Raw genomic sequence first — 16,254 nt, 5'->3', positions numbered from 1 at the left:
ATCGAATCGTCAGGTACTAGGCAATTCACACCCCTAATATATATATATATATATATATATATATATATATATATATATATATATATATATATATATATATATATATATATATATATATATATATATATATATGTATATATATATATGTATATGTGTATGTGTGTGGTATGTGTGTGTGTGTGTCTATATATATATATATATATGTGTATATATGTATATATATATATATATATATATATATATATATATATATATATAAAATCTATTTAACAGTACGGTCTTTTAGTAATTTTAGGAACCTACTTTCTTTACTTTTTTCTTTGCTTCTGAATGTTGTTGTGTTTTTAAACGCTTTTATATGTTTTATCTTAGCTTGTGTGAAGCACATTGAGTTGCCATGTGTATGAAATGTGCTATCTACGGGTAAATAAAGCTGCCTTAGGAAGAAAAAAGAAGTTGACAGGCGTCGGCTTTCGGGTCTTTAGGGTGCTACAAATAATGATGTGGCAGGCCGGATCTGGGCCCGGGGCCTTGAGTTTGACACTTGTATTTCATAATAACGTTTTAAATGACACCTTTCCTTGCTGATTGGCATCCATTTTGAGTTGAAGTTACTAAAAATGATTCATAGCCCCGTTAAGGCCTACACTTAAAGAAAGTCGGTCAATGTTCAAACACACGCAAACTTGTCGAACCTTCATGTCCTCATATTTCACATGACGACCTTGCAAAACTGAAATGAAGAGAAAGTGTCTATACTTAAGTGAGTGAGTAAGCAGCTAAAGAATGACATTAATGGCGGCTTCATATATTCTTCCAATATCTTCCCAGATTACAGCAACACAAAGCGATGTCTGGAAATGAAAACAACGTGCTTATAATGCGAGTGGCATAAATGGCTGAATGGAATGTGAACTTAATTCCCCTGTCGTTCTGCGCCCCCCCCACCCCCACCCCCACACTCGCTTTGTTCAATTTTCTACGTTGAAATTCTTGACACTTTGCACCTCAGCTGCACGCGAGAGACGAGGTGTTGACCCAGACTTAATATGTTGGTTTTAATATCGGTCCGCACTATTGACGACCGAGGATAGGTTGGTGAGCTCGGCCAAAAAAACCAGCGGCGTGGGGGGGGGGGATGAAAGGCAACCTTTGAACTGGGTGACTTCAGCACTTGAGCTCGATTGTTTTCAGCTGAGCTTTCTCTGGGTGGCTTCACTTCAAGCTGCCGGAAATGGATTTACATGTGATTTAAGTAGAGAAAAACTTGCCGCTAAACCAGTCGGACGCTGCCGTTTGACGTCTCAAGTAGCCGTCGAAGTTGTTGATAAGAAATTCTTTCCCTCCACGCTAACGCCTGGCAAAGCTTTTCTGTCCAGGCTGCATTCCGTCTGATCATAGTTGTGTGTGACGTTTCAAAGAGGATTAGCCGAATGAAATGTGATAAAAAGTATTTTCACGTGACCCCGCGGCACTTGACCCTCCCTCCTCCGGTAGGCTCGGCGGCGTAGCACCGAGGCTCAGACTGCCGCGACTCCACGCAATCCGGACCGAGCGTGCTTTAGCCCCTGATGACCTCAAACGGTCAACATATGAAAAAAAGGGTCGGTCGTAATTCAATGGCGGGGTAAACACGGATAAGTTGGGTCAACGGGAGGAGGGAGACAGATGAATCATAAACACGCAGCAATCCAAAGGTAAATTATTGTATCCCCCCGAGGGATGTTACGGCTTCATAGTCCATTGCAGAGGGGATTATTTATTTATTTTTTCCATTTTTATGGTTAGTAAAGTTTATTAAGTTATATAAAAACATATATATATCAAACCACGGGTAACTGTAGAGATTTTTTGTTCAAAGAACACAGGCCAATGTTTAATTTGAATTCAATGCAGATTTTGTTTGGAAATGTCAACCTGCATTAAAAATCATATCTGCAATATTTCTTTAATTTTTGTTTCCTACAGTTGGACACAAGAATTCATAGTTATCCGTCCACCAGCAAGATTTCTTTTGTGTCTAATTGTCAGTCCAACGTCAAGCTTCCTTTTTTTTGCCTAAAAGAAAGGTCACATAAATTTAAATCCTATTACAAAAAAAAAAATGTCTGTACCAGAGTTTGGCATCTCAGCATGGTCAAAAACAGTATATTATATTTCGTAACTTTTGATGGTTTTAGTATCTACCTGGTTGGACACCTGTTCCGTCCAATAGCAAGAATTTCACTTTTTCGCAGAGTTCAAAGTACCGGTAAACATTGTGAAACTTCATTTAGTTGTTATGGGATTTGGTAAAATGGTGCTTTTGTAATATCTGTGAAAATTTAAATAATAATAATAATAATAATAATAATAATAATAATACTTTAACTATTTTTGACCAAAATGTAAAGAATAAATCAATTTCTAAGCAAACATGGTGAAGCAGCATTTAGCTGTTATGCTGCACACAAATGGAATAAGCTGCCAACAGAAGTGAAATCAGCTTCAAGTGTAAATACTTTTAAATCGAGATTAAAGACCATGCCTTTGATTGATGTTTTCTAATCATCATAAATGTTATCATTGTATGTTTATTTGCTGATTTTGCTTGTGAATGTCGTTAGCTGTTGTTTGTAGATGATTTTAGATGTGCTTGTATATAAAAATTGCTTTCTAAATAAACCTTTTTATTTGAATCATTTTCAAGATGAGTGTGTTTAAATTATTTGGCATCTATCTCAATGTAATCCAAAAATATTATCTCTTTTTTTTCACTTTTGATAAATTTAATACATATGTGTCCCCACACTGAAATGTATACGATGGATTTATACTGTAGATGCCCATCTGCTGCCAAAATACTTTTTGCAACCATTTTCTTTGATTGTTGTACTACGTAGTAATCCGTACAATGCAGTAAATGAAGTTGTATTGTGCACATACACGGTATCATAAAAGTATTAGCGGGCACCCCGTGGGATCCAACGTATGTGACTGCAACCAGTTGCGATTGCATTATTGCGCGTTTATCACTTGTGACCAACGTAAACAGCTGCATGCGCTGCAACATGTTGACAAAGCAGCCAGGGCTCATTGCGGCGTGATGGATGGCCGCGTGCTAATTATTAGCACACATAAAAGGATGCTGTTATTTCCAGACGTGGGCCCCGGCCGCCGGCTAAATGCGCAGCCCATCAGTCTGCGACTATATCACTCAATCTTGATGTATGAGCGCGGCGGCACAAATTAAATGCGCGGCGACCTTCTAAAGGGGGTTACTGCACTCAACAGGACGCCATTTGGGCTAATTCCTGCGCAAGGGCTTCGGACAATGGGCCACTATACCACATGGCGTAATTACTTTGTGTACACACATCTGGAATTAAGCTCCCAGAGGAAGCTAATAGTCCAGCAAAAAAAAAAATGGAGGCCAACTGTTTTGGGCGGAACAAGGGAAAGGAACGTGTGGCGATTCATGCGTGGCGTTGACTTGAAACCTCGCCTTGTCGCAAAGATAGTTCTCGGCGCCAAGCGAAGATTACACGTCGTGGGGCCAATTCCACCCACTTTGGTCGTAGCCTCTCCCGGCTTCTATTTGAGCACGCCGCTGAGGCCCCACTTTGCATAATCGGCGAGCGTACGTTGTAGCGTGGAGGGGCCACCAATTTTGGGATGCTTTAGAATAAGCAGCATCTGGATTCCATAGCAGCTCCATTTTCTCCACCAGATCACAAGTAGGCAGACGCTTAACTCGGACCGATAACGAGCTACAGGTTGAGTTGGGTAAACGCCCAAACTATTAGCATCTCAGAAACATGCACCCATAATAACCAGTAGGGAAGGACGTAATAATCTATAAATTGATTGCTGATTAATTTTGAAGCAATTAAGTCCAGATTGATTGCACAACCTGACTGTAATCAGCAGAGGCACAGTTTATTTACTTACAAGTGGATCAATATTATTCTGATCAATATTAAATTATCAATACATTAATTAATGTAAAATATATAGAAAGGTAAGGAATAAATAAATCCATGAACAACTAAAGCAATTTTTCCCAATTAATCATTCAAAGAAATGCAGTACAAAACAAATTTCTTGTCAAGCATTGTAACACTGGTGTACAAATATTTATAACTTTATTGATCGTTTACTTGTACAAGATGTACATTCATATTTTGTGACTCAAAAAGGGAATGGGGCAAAACAAACAAACCAACATGAGTCATGTTTAAGCATGCGAGCAAATGAAATAAGAAGCGTTGTCACGCGTACAACAAATTCCGCTTTTAAAATTCAACCATCCCTGAAACGTTTGTAAACTTGGACACGCTACATTTAGTTTTTTTTTGTGATTTTTTTTTTCTTCCCCTCAAGACAATGCACCACAGCCACACCCCTGAATAATGAAAAAAAAAATACAAATCCACATACGAAAATAGGTAAAAATGTACACTCGTAGTTCAACTCATTTTTCATAGACTTTCGGACAAAAATAATAAATAAATCACGCATATGTTTAATTTAAGATGGAGACATGAACAATTGAAAATGAGGGTTGAACAGAAAGTAGGCGGGGCATTTTGACCTTGCGAGGAACTGACACAGCAGTTTGGAAAAGTCATAATCCAAAATATTTTGGCAAATGAACGATGAATGTCACACACAACATGCAAAGTAAAGCTAATCGTTTTGTAAACAGCCACTTGGTTCAGATGTCACTGCTGAGTTTTCAAATTGTCATTTTAGCTGAACACACTGGAGTTTACGTGAAATATGGCACCCTGTCGTTCTCCAACGCGACCAAATGTACACGCCGCCTCGAGAGAAAAAACGGACGGCAAACAAAGTCGGAACTCCCAACAGTGCATGAAAAAAAAAATAAAAACGTCAAATCATCGCGTCTCTTTATTGACTAACTGCTAGCTGTTTAACTTTTTTTTGTTTTTGCTATTTACAGTATTGCACTTAAACTGCACACCATTGCATTTCAGTTTTACTGATGCCTTCATATTTTCAGAATTACAAAAAAAAAAAAAAAATACAGTGCTTAACAAATTCATTTGACCACCTAAAAAAGGAGCACATCCATCTTGATGGTTGAAGTGGAATAAGGAATTTCAAAAATCATTAAATTTGATACTACGAAAATTAATCAAGCATAAATTAAAACACTGAAACTCGTTTTAAATTCTCATCAATAAATAATCATGTGCTCTACCACTTTTGAAACACTAATAATGCATTATTATTTTCAACCATGACAGTAACGCATTTCGGACAACTTACATTGAGTGGTGGTCTAATACATTTGTTAGGCACTGTACAACACGTTTATACCCTTCATCCTTTGTTTTTGTGGATCACATGACTCATATCAAATCACCCCACAACTCCACCCTGTTTTTTTTTTTTTTAAATTTAATAAAGTAGTATCTTGCTTGTAGTGCCATTTGTAAACACCCACAACATACGAGACCCTGAAGTGCAAAGGCGATCTTCACTTCTTCACCCGGGATAGAAAAAAAACAAACACCCGGGAAGGGAGCAGGAGGAAGTCCGGATAAACAAGTAAAACAAACAAAAACAAAAAAAGTGGAAGTTGTTGCTTTTATTATATCACAAGTCCATAAGAAGGAGGGAAGCGGGGGCCTTTGGGGCCTTTGCAGGAAGGCCTCCATGCACGGACACAGTGGTTGCAAATGAATGAACGAAGCCGGAGAGGAGGTCAGGTGGGGAGTCGAGGTGCCCCCTGTGCCGCCGCCCCCCCACCCTCCAACCCAACCGTCCTCAACTCTATGGGCACTAAAGTCCTCAGTGTGTGTCGGGCCCTCAGACAGACATCCACATGTGTTTGTACGGTCCCTGGGATGTGATCTGTGCCTGGAGTGGACTGAGCCACTGGCCCCGCAGAAGTCCTGCCTGTTGGGCGAAAAGTAAAAGGTGACTTCATTGGTATTTCATTACCGCTTCGCTGGAAAAGTGGTTTGTTTTGGCAGCTGGTCTTTTGTGACAATTTTCTCGCTCCCCCTCCTCCCTTTTTGTTAAAAAAAAGTCTTCCTCCGACTGTTCCCCCCAAGAAGGAATACACGCTCCCGACCGACTCCCCCCGTTTCTCGCTCAGTGTTTGTGTTTAGTTTTAGCTGTGAGTGTCACGGCCCTTTCGCAGGCTCAGTCTTGAGTGAGAGGCCATTACGGGCCATCGGGTCGGTGGTGCGGGGAGGGGGGGGTTAAAGGTGGGGAGGGGCGCCCCGCTGGGGTCAGAGTCCCAAAGCCTCGGCGTGTTTCCTTGCCTTGAGTCGCAGGTCGGCGATGCTGGAGTTCTTGCTGTTGCTTTTGGCCGCCGCCGCCACCGCCGCCGCCGCCGAGGCCGAGTCGGCCAGCGAGGCGATTGGTAGTCCGAAGGGAGGGGGCGGGAACATCAGGTAGGGGGCGTGGGCGGCCAGGTGCGGGTGCAGGTGGGGGTGGGAGTGGGCGACGCCGTCCAGCTGGAGTTGGGCTTGAACCTGCCAGAACAAAAACATAAAAAATAAAATCTTACAGGTTAGAGCTGCTGAGTTGCCAGCGTTTTCTGTCATTAATTTATTAATAAGACACCAAACCAATTCATCAATCAATTATATGTTATTAAAACTGCTACGTCACAACTTTTTGTTAAAAGTTATAAGGCAAATTGTGGCACGCTATAATGTAATAATTTCATGAAAATATAATCACGCCTGAAAATGTCATTAAATGTGCACTTAACTTGCTCAAAAAAGGTAATAAAATCCAATAATATATTTATATCATTTATTTTTAACATATATATATATATATATATATATATATATATATATATATATATATATATATATATATATATATATATATATATCACTCGTAATGTCATATAGAATTTTTTTTAAAAAGTACTACTTTCAATACATGTAGGGAATTCAATCCCGTTGCTGTTGTGAACTCATTTGACACATTAACACGTTCAGTCACGGTGCACAGTTACTATGACAACACTAAAACGCTGATGTAACAGTGAACTTAATATGTCTTTGATTGTGTAACAATAAAACATAAACATAATATTGTGAAATAAAAAAGAGCAGGTACAGTTAACTGTAACTCCCAGAGGCCTTTGCAGCAGAGAAATTGTAATCAAGTGGGCGGAGCCCATTTTGATTAACTCTCTGCAAGAGTTGATTTAACACTCAATAAATCAACCCTCTCAAATAACTCCAGCACTGATCTGCGTTTAAATCAGGCACTCTTTATAAATATGCTTTTGGACATCATAATTTTCACACTCCAATTTTGTTCTGAATGTATATAACAGTCGTTGCTTCTCCAAAAATGTAGAACTTTGGACTCAAAATAAACATTTATATTACATTATATGTCAAGTTTACATTAAGTTTTGAAAAAAAAAAAAAAAAAAGACACCTGGAAATGTAATAAATCCCCACTAATGTAGTAAGGTATGACTTTATTAGTAACGTTATTACAATATCAGTCAAGATTTTTTATGACATTATTTGTAAAATTATTAGATTGTTGAATTTATTACAGTTTTGATCGAGTTAAGTACAAATTTTAATACATTTTCAAAAAAAAATGACTACATTGCACGGACTTTTCAGAATTATGGGGGTGGGCTGAGGCCCTTCATCCCACTCGAATAGATCCGCCCCTGCATTCAACAGTGCTTCAACATTCCAAACCAAAACAAAAACTGTAAACTGTAGTAAACTGATAATTTTATAGGAGTCACTTGAGAAGCCTTAATGGGATATTTTCATAAACTGGACTTTGACCAGCAGGAAGTGGGAAAAAAAACAAACATTTTTGCTCTTGAAATTGAATTATTTTTATCCAGCGTTATTAAGAGAAATGTTACTATTTTTGTTATAAATAGTTTATTTGTATCTTTGAATATCGAAAGTAGTATGCCAGACTTGTAGCTGTTTTTTTTTCCTCTCCAATATATAAAAAATGAAGTAATCACTGTATCAGAATGTTTTCATATAGTGGGTCATACGACGATTCCTACCACTAAAGTGGCCACACTGAAAATTTCTTTGTGTAATATAACCCTTGATGCCACGTTGTTATTTTGTGGACATTTCCCATAGTGTGGATATTCGTTCACCCTCACAAGGTGTGTGTGATGAGCTTCGGTTTCACAGTGTGAAACAATTAAAACGTTACCTCCTCAAAGCTGTTGCTTACCGTGTGTTTTCTATGAAAATAGCCACGAGCCAGTCACCCGACCCTTCAGCCCTCTTTTTCTTTCATTTCAGTCTTTTTTTTTTTTTTTTTTAAAGTTACGGAGTCATACCTTTCTCTCCCACAAACACGCACAAATAAACACATGAAATTGCATCGTCCAGAATCAAAGTGTTTCTCAGGCCCCGAGCAGATTTGCTTAATTCAATCCGCCGTTATACCCTTGGAAATATGCCTGCCGTCTTGTTATGCTGATTATGTATTCGATTGCATAAATAAACTATTTTTTTGCACTAAAAAGATACTCATATATTTGGAGTTATAAATATTTATCCAGACATATTCCTGAGTCAAAAGCAAAAAAAAAAAAAAAAAAAAAAGAGGCCATAAGGAGCATAGCGTATCCCTTTTCACATTCTGGGCAATTATTTCCTAAAAGAAGGAGGTAAAAATGAAGTATGTGCTGACTTCAGAAGAAGAAGAAGACGTTGCCATTTCGCATGTGTCTCAAACGGCACATGAACAAGTGGGAAACTATTTGGTGCTTTGCTTTTCCAACCCAAATATAAGCTTTAACTTGACCACGTATATGTTTTTTTTGTATTATTATTATTCTTTTAGGCTAAAATGCTGAAAATGAAAATGGAAGTTGCACACTGTTAGCAGTTAGGGTTGCTGAGCATCTCAAGGGCAAACAAACATTGTGACCAACTGATTAAAAAACTACATCAAGTCACTTTCTTGGAGGGAGCACCCTAAACCAAAAACAGGTGCTCCAACTGTCTGACGAAAAACAACACAATATGATGAACATTTTTGTTTTTGTTGTGTTTTGGACAAAGTGACGCTACAGCTATGTGAGTAAAAGTGTGATGATAACCAGAGAAAAGGCGATGTAACCTCGCTTGAGCGAAGCGAAATCCCTGTGACAACCATTAATCAAAGCTTTACTTTAATGCATATTGAAATAGTTTTCGTTGAGGGGGAGGAGCCGAGGGAGGTGCTGTGGATGCCCCCCTCACATCGTCTCCCGGTAGGTCCCCACAATTTTCACGCCACTGCAGACACACAATATAAACACTCGCACGACGCATTGAGTTAAATTGAATTAATGGCCGATAGGACTGAATCCAAGCTCACTATATTGTCTCCTATATAAACATACAAGAAAATGTCAAAATGTAAACTGGATTTCTAAAGTATAATCAACACACACTGATTTTGATGTATGACTTGAAGGGGGCGTGGCCTAGTGAGCTTGGATTCAGTCCTATCGGCCATTAATTCAATTTAACTCAATGCGGCGTGCGAGTGTTTATATTGTGTGTCTGCAGTGGCGTGAAAATTGTGGGGACCTACCGGGAGCCGATGTGAGGGGGGCATCCACAGCACCTCCCTCGGCTCCTCCCCCTCAACGAAAACTATTTCAAAAGTGTTTTTTCCTGGCAGCTTGAACCGATTAACGGCATTATAATTCGTTTTAATGGATATGAGTAGCTTGAGTTACAAGCTTGGTCACCAATTTCAAACCGTAAATCAACATCCAAAATGAACAGATTAATTCAATGTCCTCTATTTCCTATGATTTAAAAAAAAAATGTTGTCAAATTAAGCCTGCAAAGTTCAGTTCACCTGTGTAATTTTTGATTTTATTTTATTTTTTAATATATATACTCCAGCTTTGACTGTGTTTGGCGAGCGTCTCTCAGCATGCAGGCCTCACACTCCTCCCGCCAGCTCAAGCTCGATAAGCGTCATTTCGCTTTTCACCCCCTCCCCGGCTTTCATCGTCTCTTTCATGTGCTCACGCCTGCCGCCCCATTGGCCTAATTAGGCCGCCGCATGTCACAACATAGCGGGCGAGAGAAAGTGAGACAGAGAGAGCAGCAAATGGAGGATGATGAAGTTCGCCGTTGAGGAAGTGAGGGGGTGCACAAGAACGGGTTAATCGCACATCCAGCTCAAACTTTTGCCTATTTTTCATTGTTGATATTTTGCACTATGGACCATATGTCCTACTTCACTTTTGATCGATTGCAGGGAGCAGCTCAGGAAAAAGAGAATGTAAAGAAATAAATGTGAAAAAGCTGAAAGTCATAACAACAGCACACCTGTGCTGTGTTTTTAAAGGGGCGTGGCCTAGTGAGTGATGTTAAGGAATGTGATGTGAGTTTTGGCCAACTGTACTTGCGAGTGTTCTCATTTTTTATTTGTGTAATCAACTATTTGTCCTGTGATTCTTTATTTATTTTTTTAACGTCACTTCCTCCAACTCCAAGTTTGGCAGTAGGAAAAAAAAAATGGAACAAGCAACTTTTTATAAGCCGAACATTGGAGCACTCATTTGATTCCTCATGGTCACCACACGTTTCCTCCATTTTTGTCAGTACGCTACAAAGCAGTGACATATTAAATTTCATCTTCTGCATTTATCACTTTTGTTGCTAAACTACGGCTACAGCTTTAATAATAAGCTCCATTTCCTGTTCTATGGTTGTCGTCACACTTTTTATCACTTTTTTCATCAATATAGCAATTGGGATTTAATATTCTGTTACTTTTTGAAGGTCCTTTTCCATTGTATTATTTTTTTTTTAATTGTGAATGCCTATGAATTTCATGTACATACGCTACTGACAAATGTACGTATGTGTTAAAGTGCAATGGTTTACATGAGCAGGATTACACATTTTCTTTTATTGGAATGTATTAGTTTACTGTATTAATGAAATAAGTCAAAAGATATAAAGAATAAGGGGTAGGACTAGATACGTTTTTAACTTCTTCCTATTCCTTTTGGATGTAAATCATCACGAATGATTGCTATAAGTTTCTTCTTTCTTTTAATTTTGTATCTGCTACTTGTTTATGTTTATATGTTAATATGGTCAATAAACAAACAAACAAACAAAAAACTCAGATAAAGGAAAATGAACCATGAATTAATATCCAAGTTTGTACTTCAATTTGAGTTGAACTAAACACTTTGGCTAACAGTTTTTTAAGTGTTCACTTTATACAACTTCACAAAATTTAAGCAAACAAGTGTGACATAAACTGAAGTCATTAATCAGATGACAACAATAATGCAAACAATGTGGCTTTACCACTTCAGCTTTTCGTGATTCATGATACAATCACATATAAAAAAAATTTAAGCACTGAACTTATCACGACATTGTATAATTAAATAAATAAAATATACATCCTGTCAAGCCTATTGGCGGACTGAAATGAAGCAGATTTTTTTTTTTTCAAAATTGGACCCTTTACGATTTGAAAATTGCATTGCGACATCAATTTGAATGTAATTAATTGTTCTTGGTTTCCCACCCCACTGAGCTTTTTGGTGAACTTCAAGATTTGAAAGGAATCGAAATCCCAGAAATGCATTCCAAAGGCTAAAAAAAAAAAAAAAAAAAAAAAAAAACGCCACAGGACGCAAACCTTTACATTTCAAGAACTACAAGGACTTGAACCATAGTATCATCCTCCCCTCACGCCCCAAAAGACCCCCCCAGGAGTGGCTGGTCTTCCTTACCTGTTGGAAGGGCATCCGGAGGGCGCCCATGTTGACGTAGGGGGCAACCCTGCAGGCGTCCAGGTGACTGCCGCTGCCCAAGATGACCCCTGGAGAGAAGGGAAAGATGTCTGTCAGACAGCCAGACAGTTGGTGTTATGTGAGATGGGAGCACTTCTTTGGAATAGTTTTCTTTCATTGCTAAGAAAAATTAAGGAACGATTGAAAAGAATTGATGAAAAAGCAACATTTACCTTTGTGCATCTGGTTTTCTTGTTTTCGACATTTTGCTCTTCTGTTTTGAAACCAAACCTGCAATTGAGAAAAAGGAAAAAATCACAATTAGATAGCAAACTTTCACACGTTTTTTTTATTTTTTTTATTTTATTTATTTTTTTGTAAGTGGAGGAGAACAAAATCATGTTCCATCATTATATTATGCAGTATTTACCATAAACTATATGGACCAAGTAGTAAAATATAAGAAAATTGTGGGAAACAACAGCCAGCATATCAAGGTATCAAAAAAATTGTGTTGAAATACGTTATAGAATGTATAAACAATTATATAACAACAAAATTTATTATTATATTCTAATACATTTTTAGAAGCATGACACTTTTCTCATGCTATAGGAAAATTTTTTTATTTACAATTTGAACTGAAGTAAGCCCTTGCAAATGGCGGAATGAAATAAAAGAGTTAATATTAAGAGGTTTGTTTCATAAATGGTTTTATATAACAAAAAAATAATAATGCTAGATACTAACGTAAATTATTTCAAATATTTTGCATTTAAATGAAGGGAAACGAAAATATACTCTTGCAGTCTGCTGGCTGCTCTTATGTGTGGCTGCAGGCGATTATTAATCATCATCAACCTAATTTGTCTTCATGAATAATCTGAACTAGCCCCGCCCACTCGGACCCCCGCAATGACGATGATCACGCTGATGGGGAATTAACGAGCACCTCAAAAGACGATAATGATCGAATCCAACAACGGGTCTGTCAATACATTTTTTGGCGAGGCAGCAGTCGGAAGTGAAGTGGAAAACAGTTAAATCAATTCGGTTTATTATTACTATGATATTATTATGTTATGATGCATGATCCTTCAATGTGTAATAGGAGTTGCACGGTGCGAGCTACACAGCTTCAGACAGTTATTTCTTCATTAAGCACCACTCAATGATACGCCCTAATTTCATTTCCGCTTTGATTTTTTTTTTTTTTTTTTTTTTTTGTATTCCAGACAGTGAATAATGACATTTAATTTAGCACGGGCCAACATATTCGCGCTAAGTGCATTAGTGGCCGACTCTCATAACTTTCAATTACATCCATTGACAGCTGCTCTCACGCAAAAACAAAAAAAGACTTTCACCAACGAACTTGGAAAGGAATGCATTTGAAAAGACCCCCAAATACTTGAACACATTACGCAGCGCTATAAATACATAATAATTATATAATGCTGCATGAGTTGGACAAGTGACTTATTGCTAATGCGCAGACTACAATACAGTTCACAATGGTAGATAGGTCACGCGCCGCCTCATTCATTCAAAAGTCGTATTTTATTCTATGAAACAAAATAATTATGGTATCAGCAGCACTGCATATTTTGAAACATAATGTACACATATTGTAAATTGAATCTGTCCTATAGCCTATAAATTTCATTTTTAGAAATATGATGTTCAAATTATGCGATGTCAAACAATTGTTGAGTTGCATATGTAAATATTTTACCAGATGACGTCACCTATTTTGCATATGCGCATGTAATCCGGTGAAATATTCTCATTTAAAACATTTAATAAATAGATTCAGATGCTTTTGTTTGTTTTGAATTTTGAGCTCGTTGGCGGAGTGACCAACCCAAACTCCAAAATCACAAATAAACATATAATAATACTAACAATGAAATAACCTAATGCACTGTAATATGCAAGAAAAAAATCGCTCATTGTGGTGTTTTCGTATATGTGAAGGACTGAAATGAATTGTCGTCTTCATTTTGCCTGCAGTAAAAGCGCTCGTTTTGGTTGTCCTACACGCACGCACGTACCTGCACGCGGGCCTCGGAGAGGCCGAGTCGCTGGCTGAGCTCCTCCCGCATGAAGGCGTCGGGGTAGTGCGTCTCGTCGAACAGGCGCTCCAGCTCGTTGAGTTGCTCCAGCGTGAAGTTGGTGCGACTCCTGCGCTGCTTCAGCTTGCCCTGAGCGTCCTCGTCTTCAGATTTCACGTCCTCCTTCTTGTCCTTGCTGCACTCGTAGATGCCTGCATGCGCGCACGTCACGCAATCAACCAAAGGTCGTCAAGGCATCTTCCACGTGTTGTATGTATTATTGTATGTGCGACACTTTTTTTTTTTTCAATCCATCCATACACATACTTACATTATCTGAACAGTTTATTTAACCAATGAAAGGATGAAGAAATTCGGACAAATTATTGCTAAACACATCCGGTATAGTTAGACCATTCATCGAAATTGCCTGTGTTTTTAATATATATTTATATATATATATATATATATATATATATATATATATATATATATATATATAGAATTTGGAGTAATGCGGTTTTAATTAAAAAAACAAACAAACAAACAAACAAACAAACAGGTATTATTATTATTATTATTATTATTATTATTATTATTATTATTATTATTGCTGATATTATTATTGTTATTATTATTATTATTATTATTAGTAGTAGTAGTAGTAGTAGTAGTAGTAGTAGTATTTCTATTATTATTATTATTATTTTATTTAGTATTTTTTTTCTTTTTTTTACATTTGGCCATTTATTCATGACAGTCTAAAAGTCTTATGCAGAAATTTATTATGCTCATTTTCATCTTTGAACAATATATATATATATATATATATATATATATATATATATATATATATATATATATATATATATATATATATATATATATATATATATATTTATATAATGTAATTACATATTAATTACATATTAATTGGTTTTGTTTTGTTTTGTTGATTGGCTCCACATGCCCTGCAAATTACTGCGTGTCAACTTTTAATTGAAACAAGGAGCACTTAATAGGAGTAAAGTTGGATTGATAAGAAATATAATCATCATTAAACTGCATCTGTGTGTCGAAAAAGAAAAGAAACTGAAATAAACCAAGAAATATTAATTTACACTTTAGTCACTACATATTAGAATTTCACATTATATTTTGGGACATTCATTTTTCATTTTAAATATGTAAAGATACAGATTGACATTAATGCAATGAGTAAATGTTACATTTGTTTAGTTTTTGTGCTCATGCAGCTCGAATACTGCTTGAAAGTCAATAGATTTTCTAAATAAATTATATAGAAAAAAAATAATAACTTTTGCGACACGCCATGTTAAAGTCGGTGATAAAATGTTTATAGGTTCAATGTATTGATTTCGCGGTCACACCACTATTTAGTAACAAATATCTCATCCGCCCACTCAAAAACTTGAACCTCACTTCGTTTTGCGCAATTTCTCAGCGTCCTGCGCGCTACGCCGGGTTCCAAACGACCATCAATTACAATTTGATATTTCAGGGGGTGCTCGAGCGAGCCGTTTACCTTCGGCGGGCCGCGTGACGTGAAAGTCCTTGAGCTTGTCCTTGTCCAGCTCCACGTGTTCCTTGTAGGCGTGCAGCGGGCAGTGTGCGCCCTCGCTGAAGTCGTGCTCGCCGGGGCTGCCCAGCTCCCGCGGCCGGCCCAAGCCGGACGTCTCCAGAACCTCCCGGTACGTGATGGCCTCCTTGCTGCTCTCTTTGCTCTTCGCCTCGAACGATTTGGACACGAACGCCGTCAGCTCTTCCATGTCTCTCACTTCCTTTATAAGAAAAAAAAAAAAAAAATCCCCCCCCCCTCTTGACCCCGATCCCTCCGCTCCTTCCCGGGGTTGGAAAAATAGGAAATAAAATATCAAGAATAATGAAATGGGAAAAAAAAAATCCAAATAAAAATCCACGCGGTGTGAGAGCTCCGTTCTGCCTCGTAGTGAAGGAGAGAGTGGGAGTGGAAGGAGTGGAGGTGAGATCACTCCTGCTGTTGTGAGTGTGTTTTGGAGAGACGACTATTTATACCACCTCAAGACCACCCCCCTCCTTTCACACACACTCACACACACACCCTTCTCTGCGTCTGGTGCAATTAAAGGCCTTAGCGCACTCCACGCACAATTCAACTTTCAGCAAGCCCCCCCCCTTTTCCCCCTTGCTTTTTATTTCTTTATTTCCTTTTTTAACGCTACTAATCAATGATGAACTGATGGAGGCGCTTAAATGGATTAAAGAGTGGGGTGGGGGTAATTAAAAATGCTCACCATGGCTCTATCCATTCGAAATGATAATTAATTACATTAAAAAAAGAAAAGTAAAACAGAAGGATTACCTCTTTATTTATATTGAAAAGCAAAATGTGCATCAATGTATTTTTTTAATATTGTACTTTCTTGCCAATTATTGCAGTGCTATATTAAACAT

The 16,254-nt window shown here is 37.8% G+C and overlaps 1 protein-coding gene across 2 annotated transcripts; it reads right to left on the bottom strand.

Moving 5' to 3' along the window:
* Positions 1–4,079: 4,079 nt before the first annotated feature.
* Positions 4,080–15,807, bottom strand: shox (shox homeobox). Of its 2 annotated transcripts, none has more exons than XM_077536759.1 (6): positions 15,347–15,807; positions 13,801–14,012; positions 11,980–12,037; positions 11,747–11,856; positions 6,279–6,491; positions 4,080–5,907 (listed from the first exon to the last, which is right to left on the bottom strand). In XM_077536759.1, the coding sequence occupies exons 1-6, from the start codon at positions 15,588–15,590 to the stop codon at positions 5,818–5,820; spliced, it is 927 nt and encodes a 308-aa protein (XP_077392885.1). In that variant the 5' UTR covers positions 15,591–15,807; the 3' UTR covers positions 4,080–5,817. The 2 variants fall into 2 exon arrangements, with proteins under 2 accessions (XP_077392885.1, XP_077392886.1); XM_077536760.1 differs by having other exon boundaries at positions 11,747–11,835.
* Between the last annotated feature and the right edge of the window lie 447 nt (positions 15,808–16,254).

Source organism: Festucalex cinctus, chromosome 11, assembly GCF_051991245.1.
Source record: "Festucalex cinctus isolate MCC-2025b chromosome 11, RoL_Fcin_1.0, whole genome shotgun sequence".
In the NCBI taxonomy this organism is placed as follows: Eukaryota; Metazoa; Chordata; class Actinopteri; order Syngnathiformes; family Syngnathidae; genus Festucalex; species Festucalex cinctus.
This window is presented reverse-complemented; position numbering and strand designations above follow the sequence as displayed.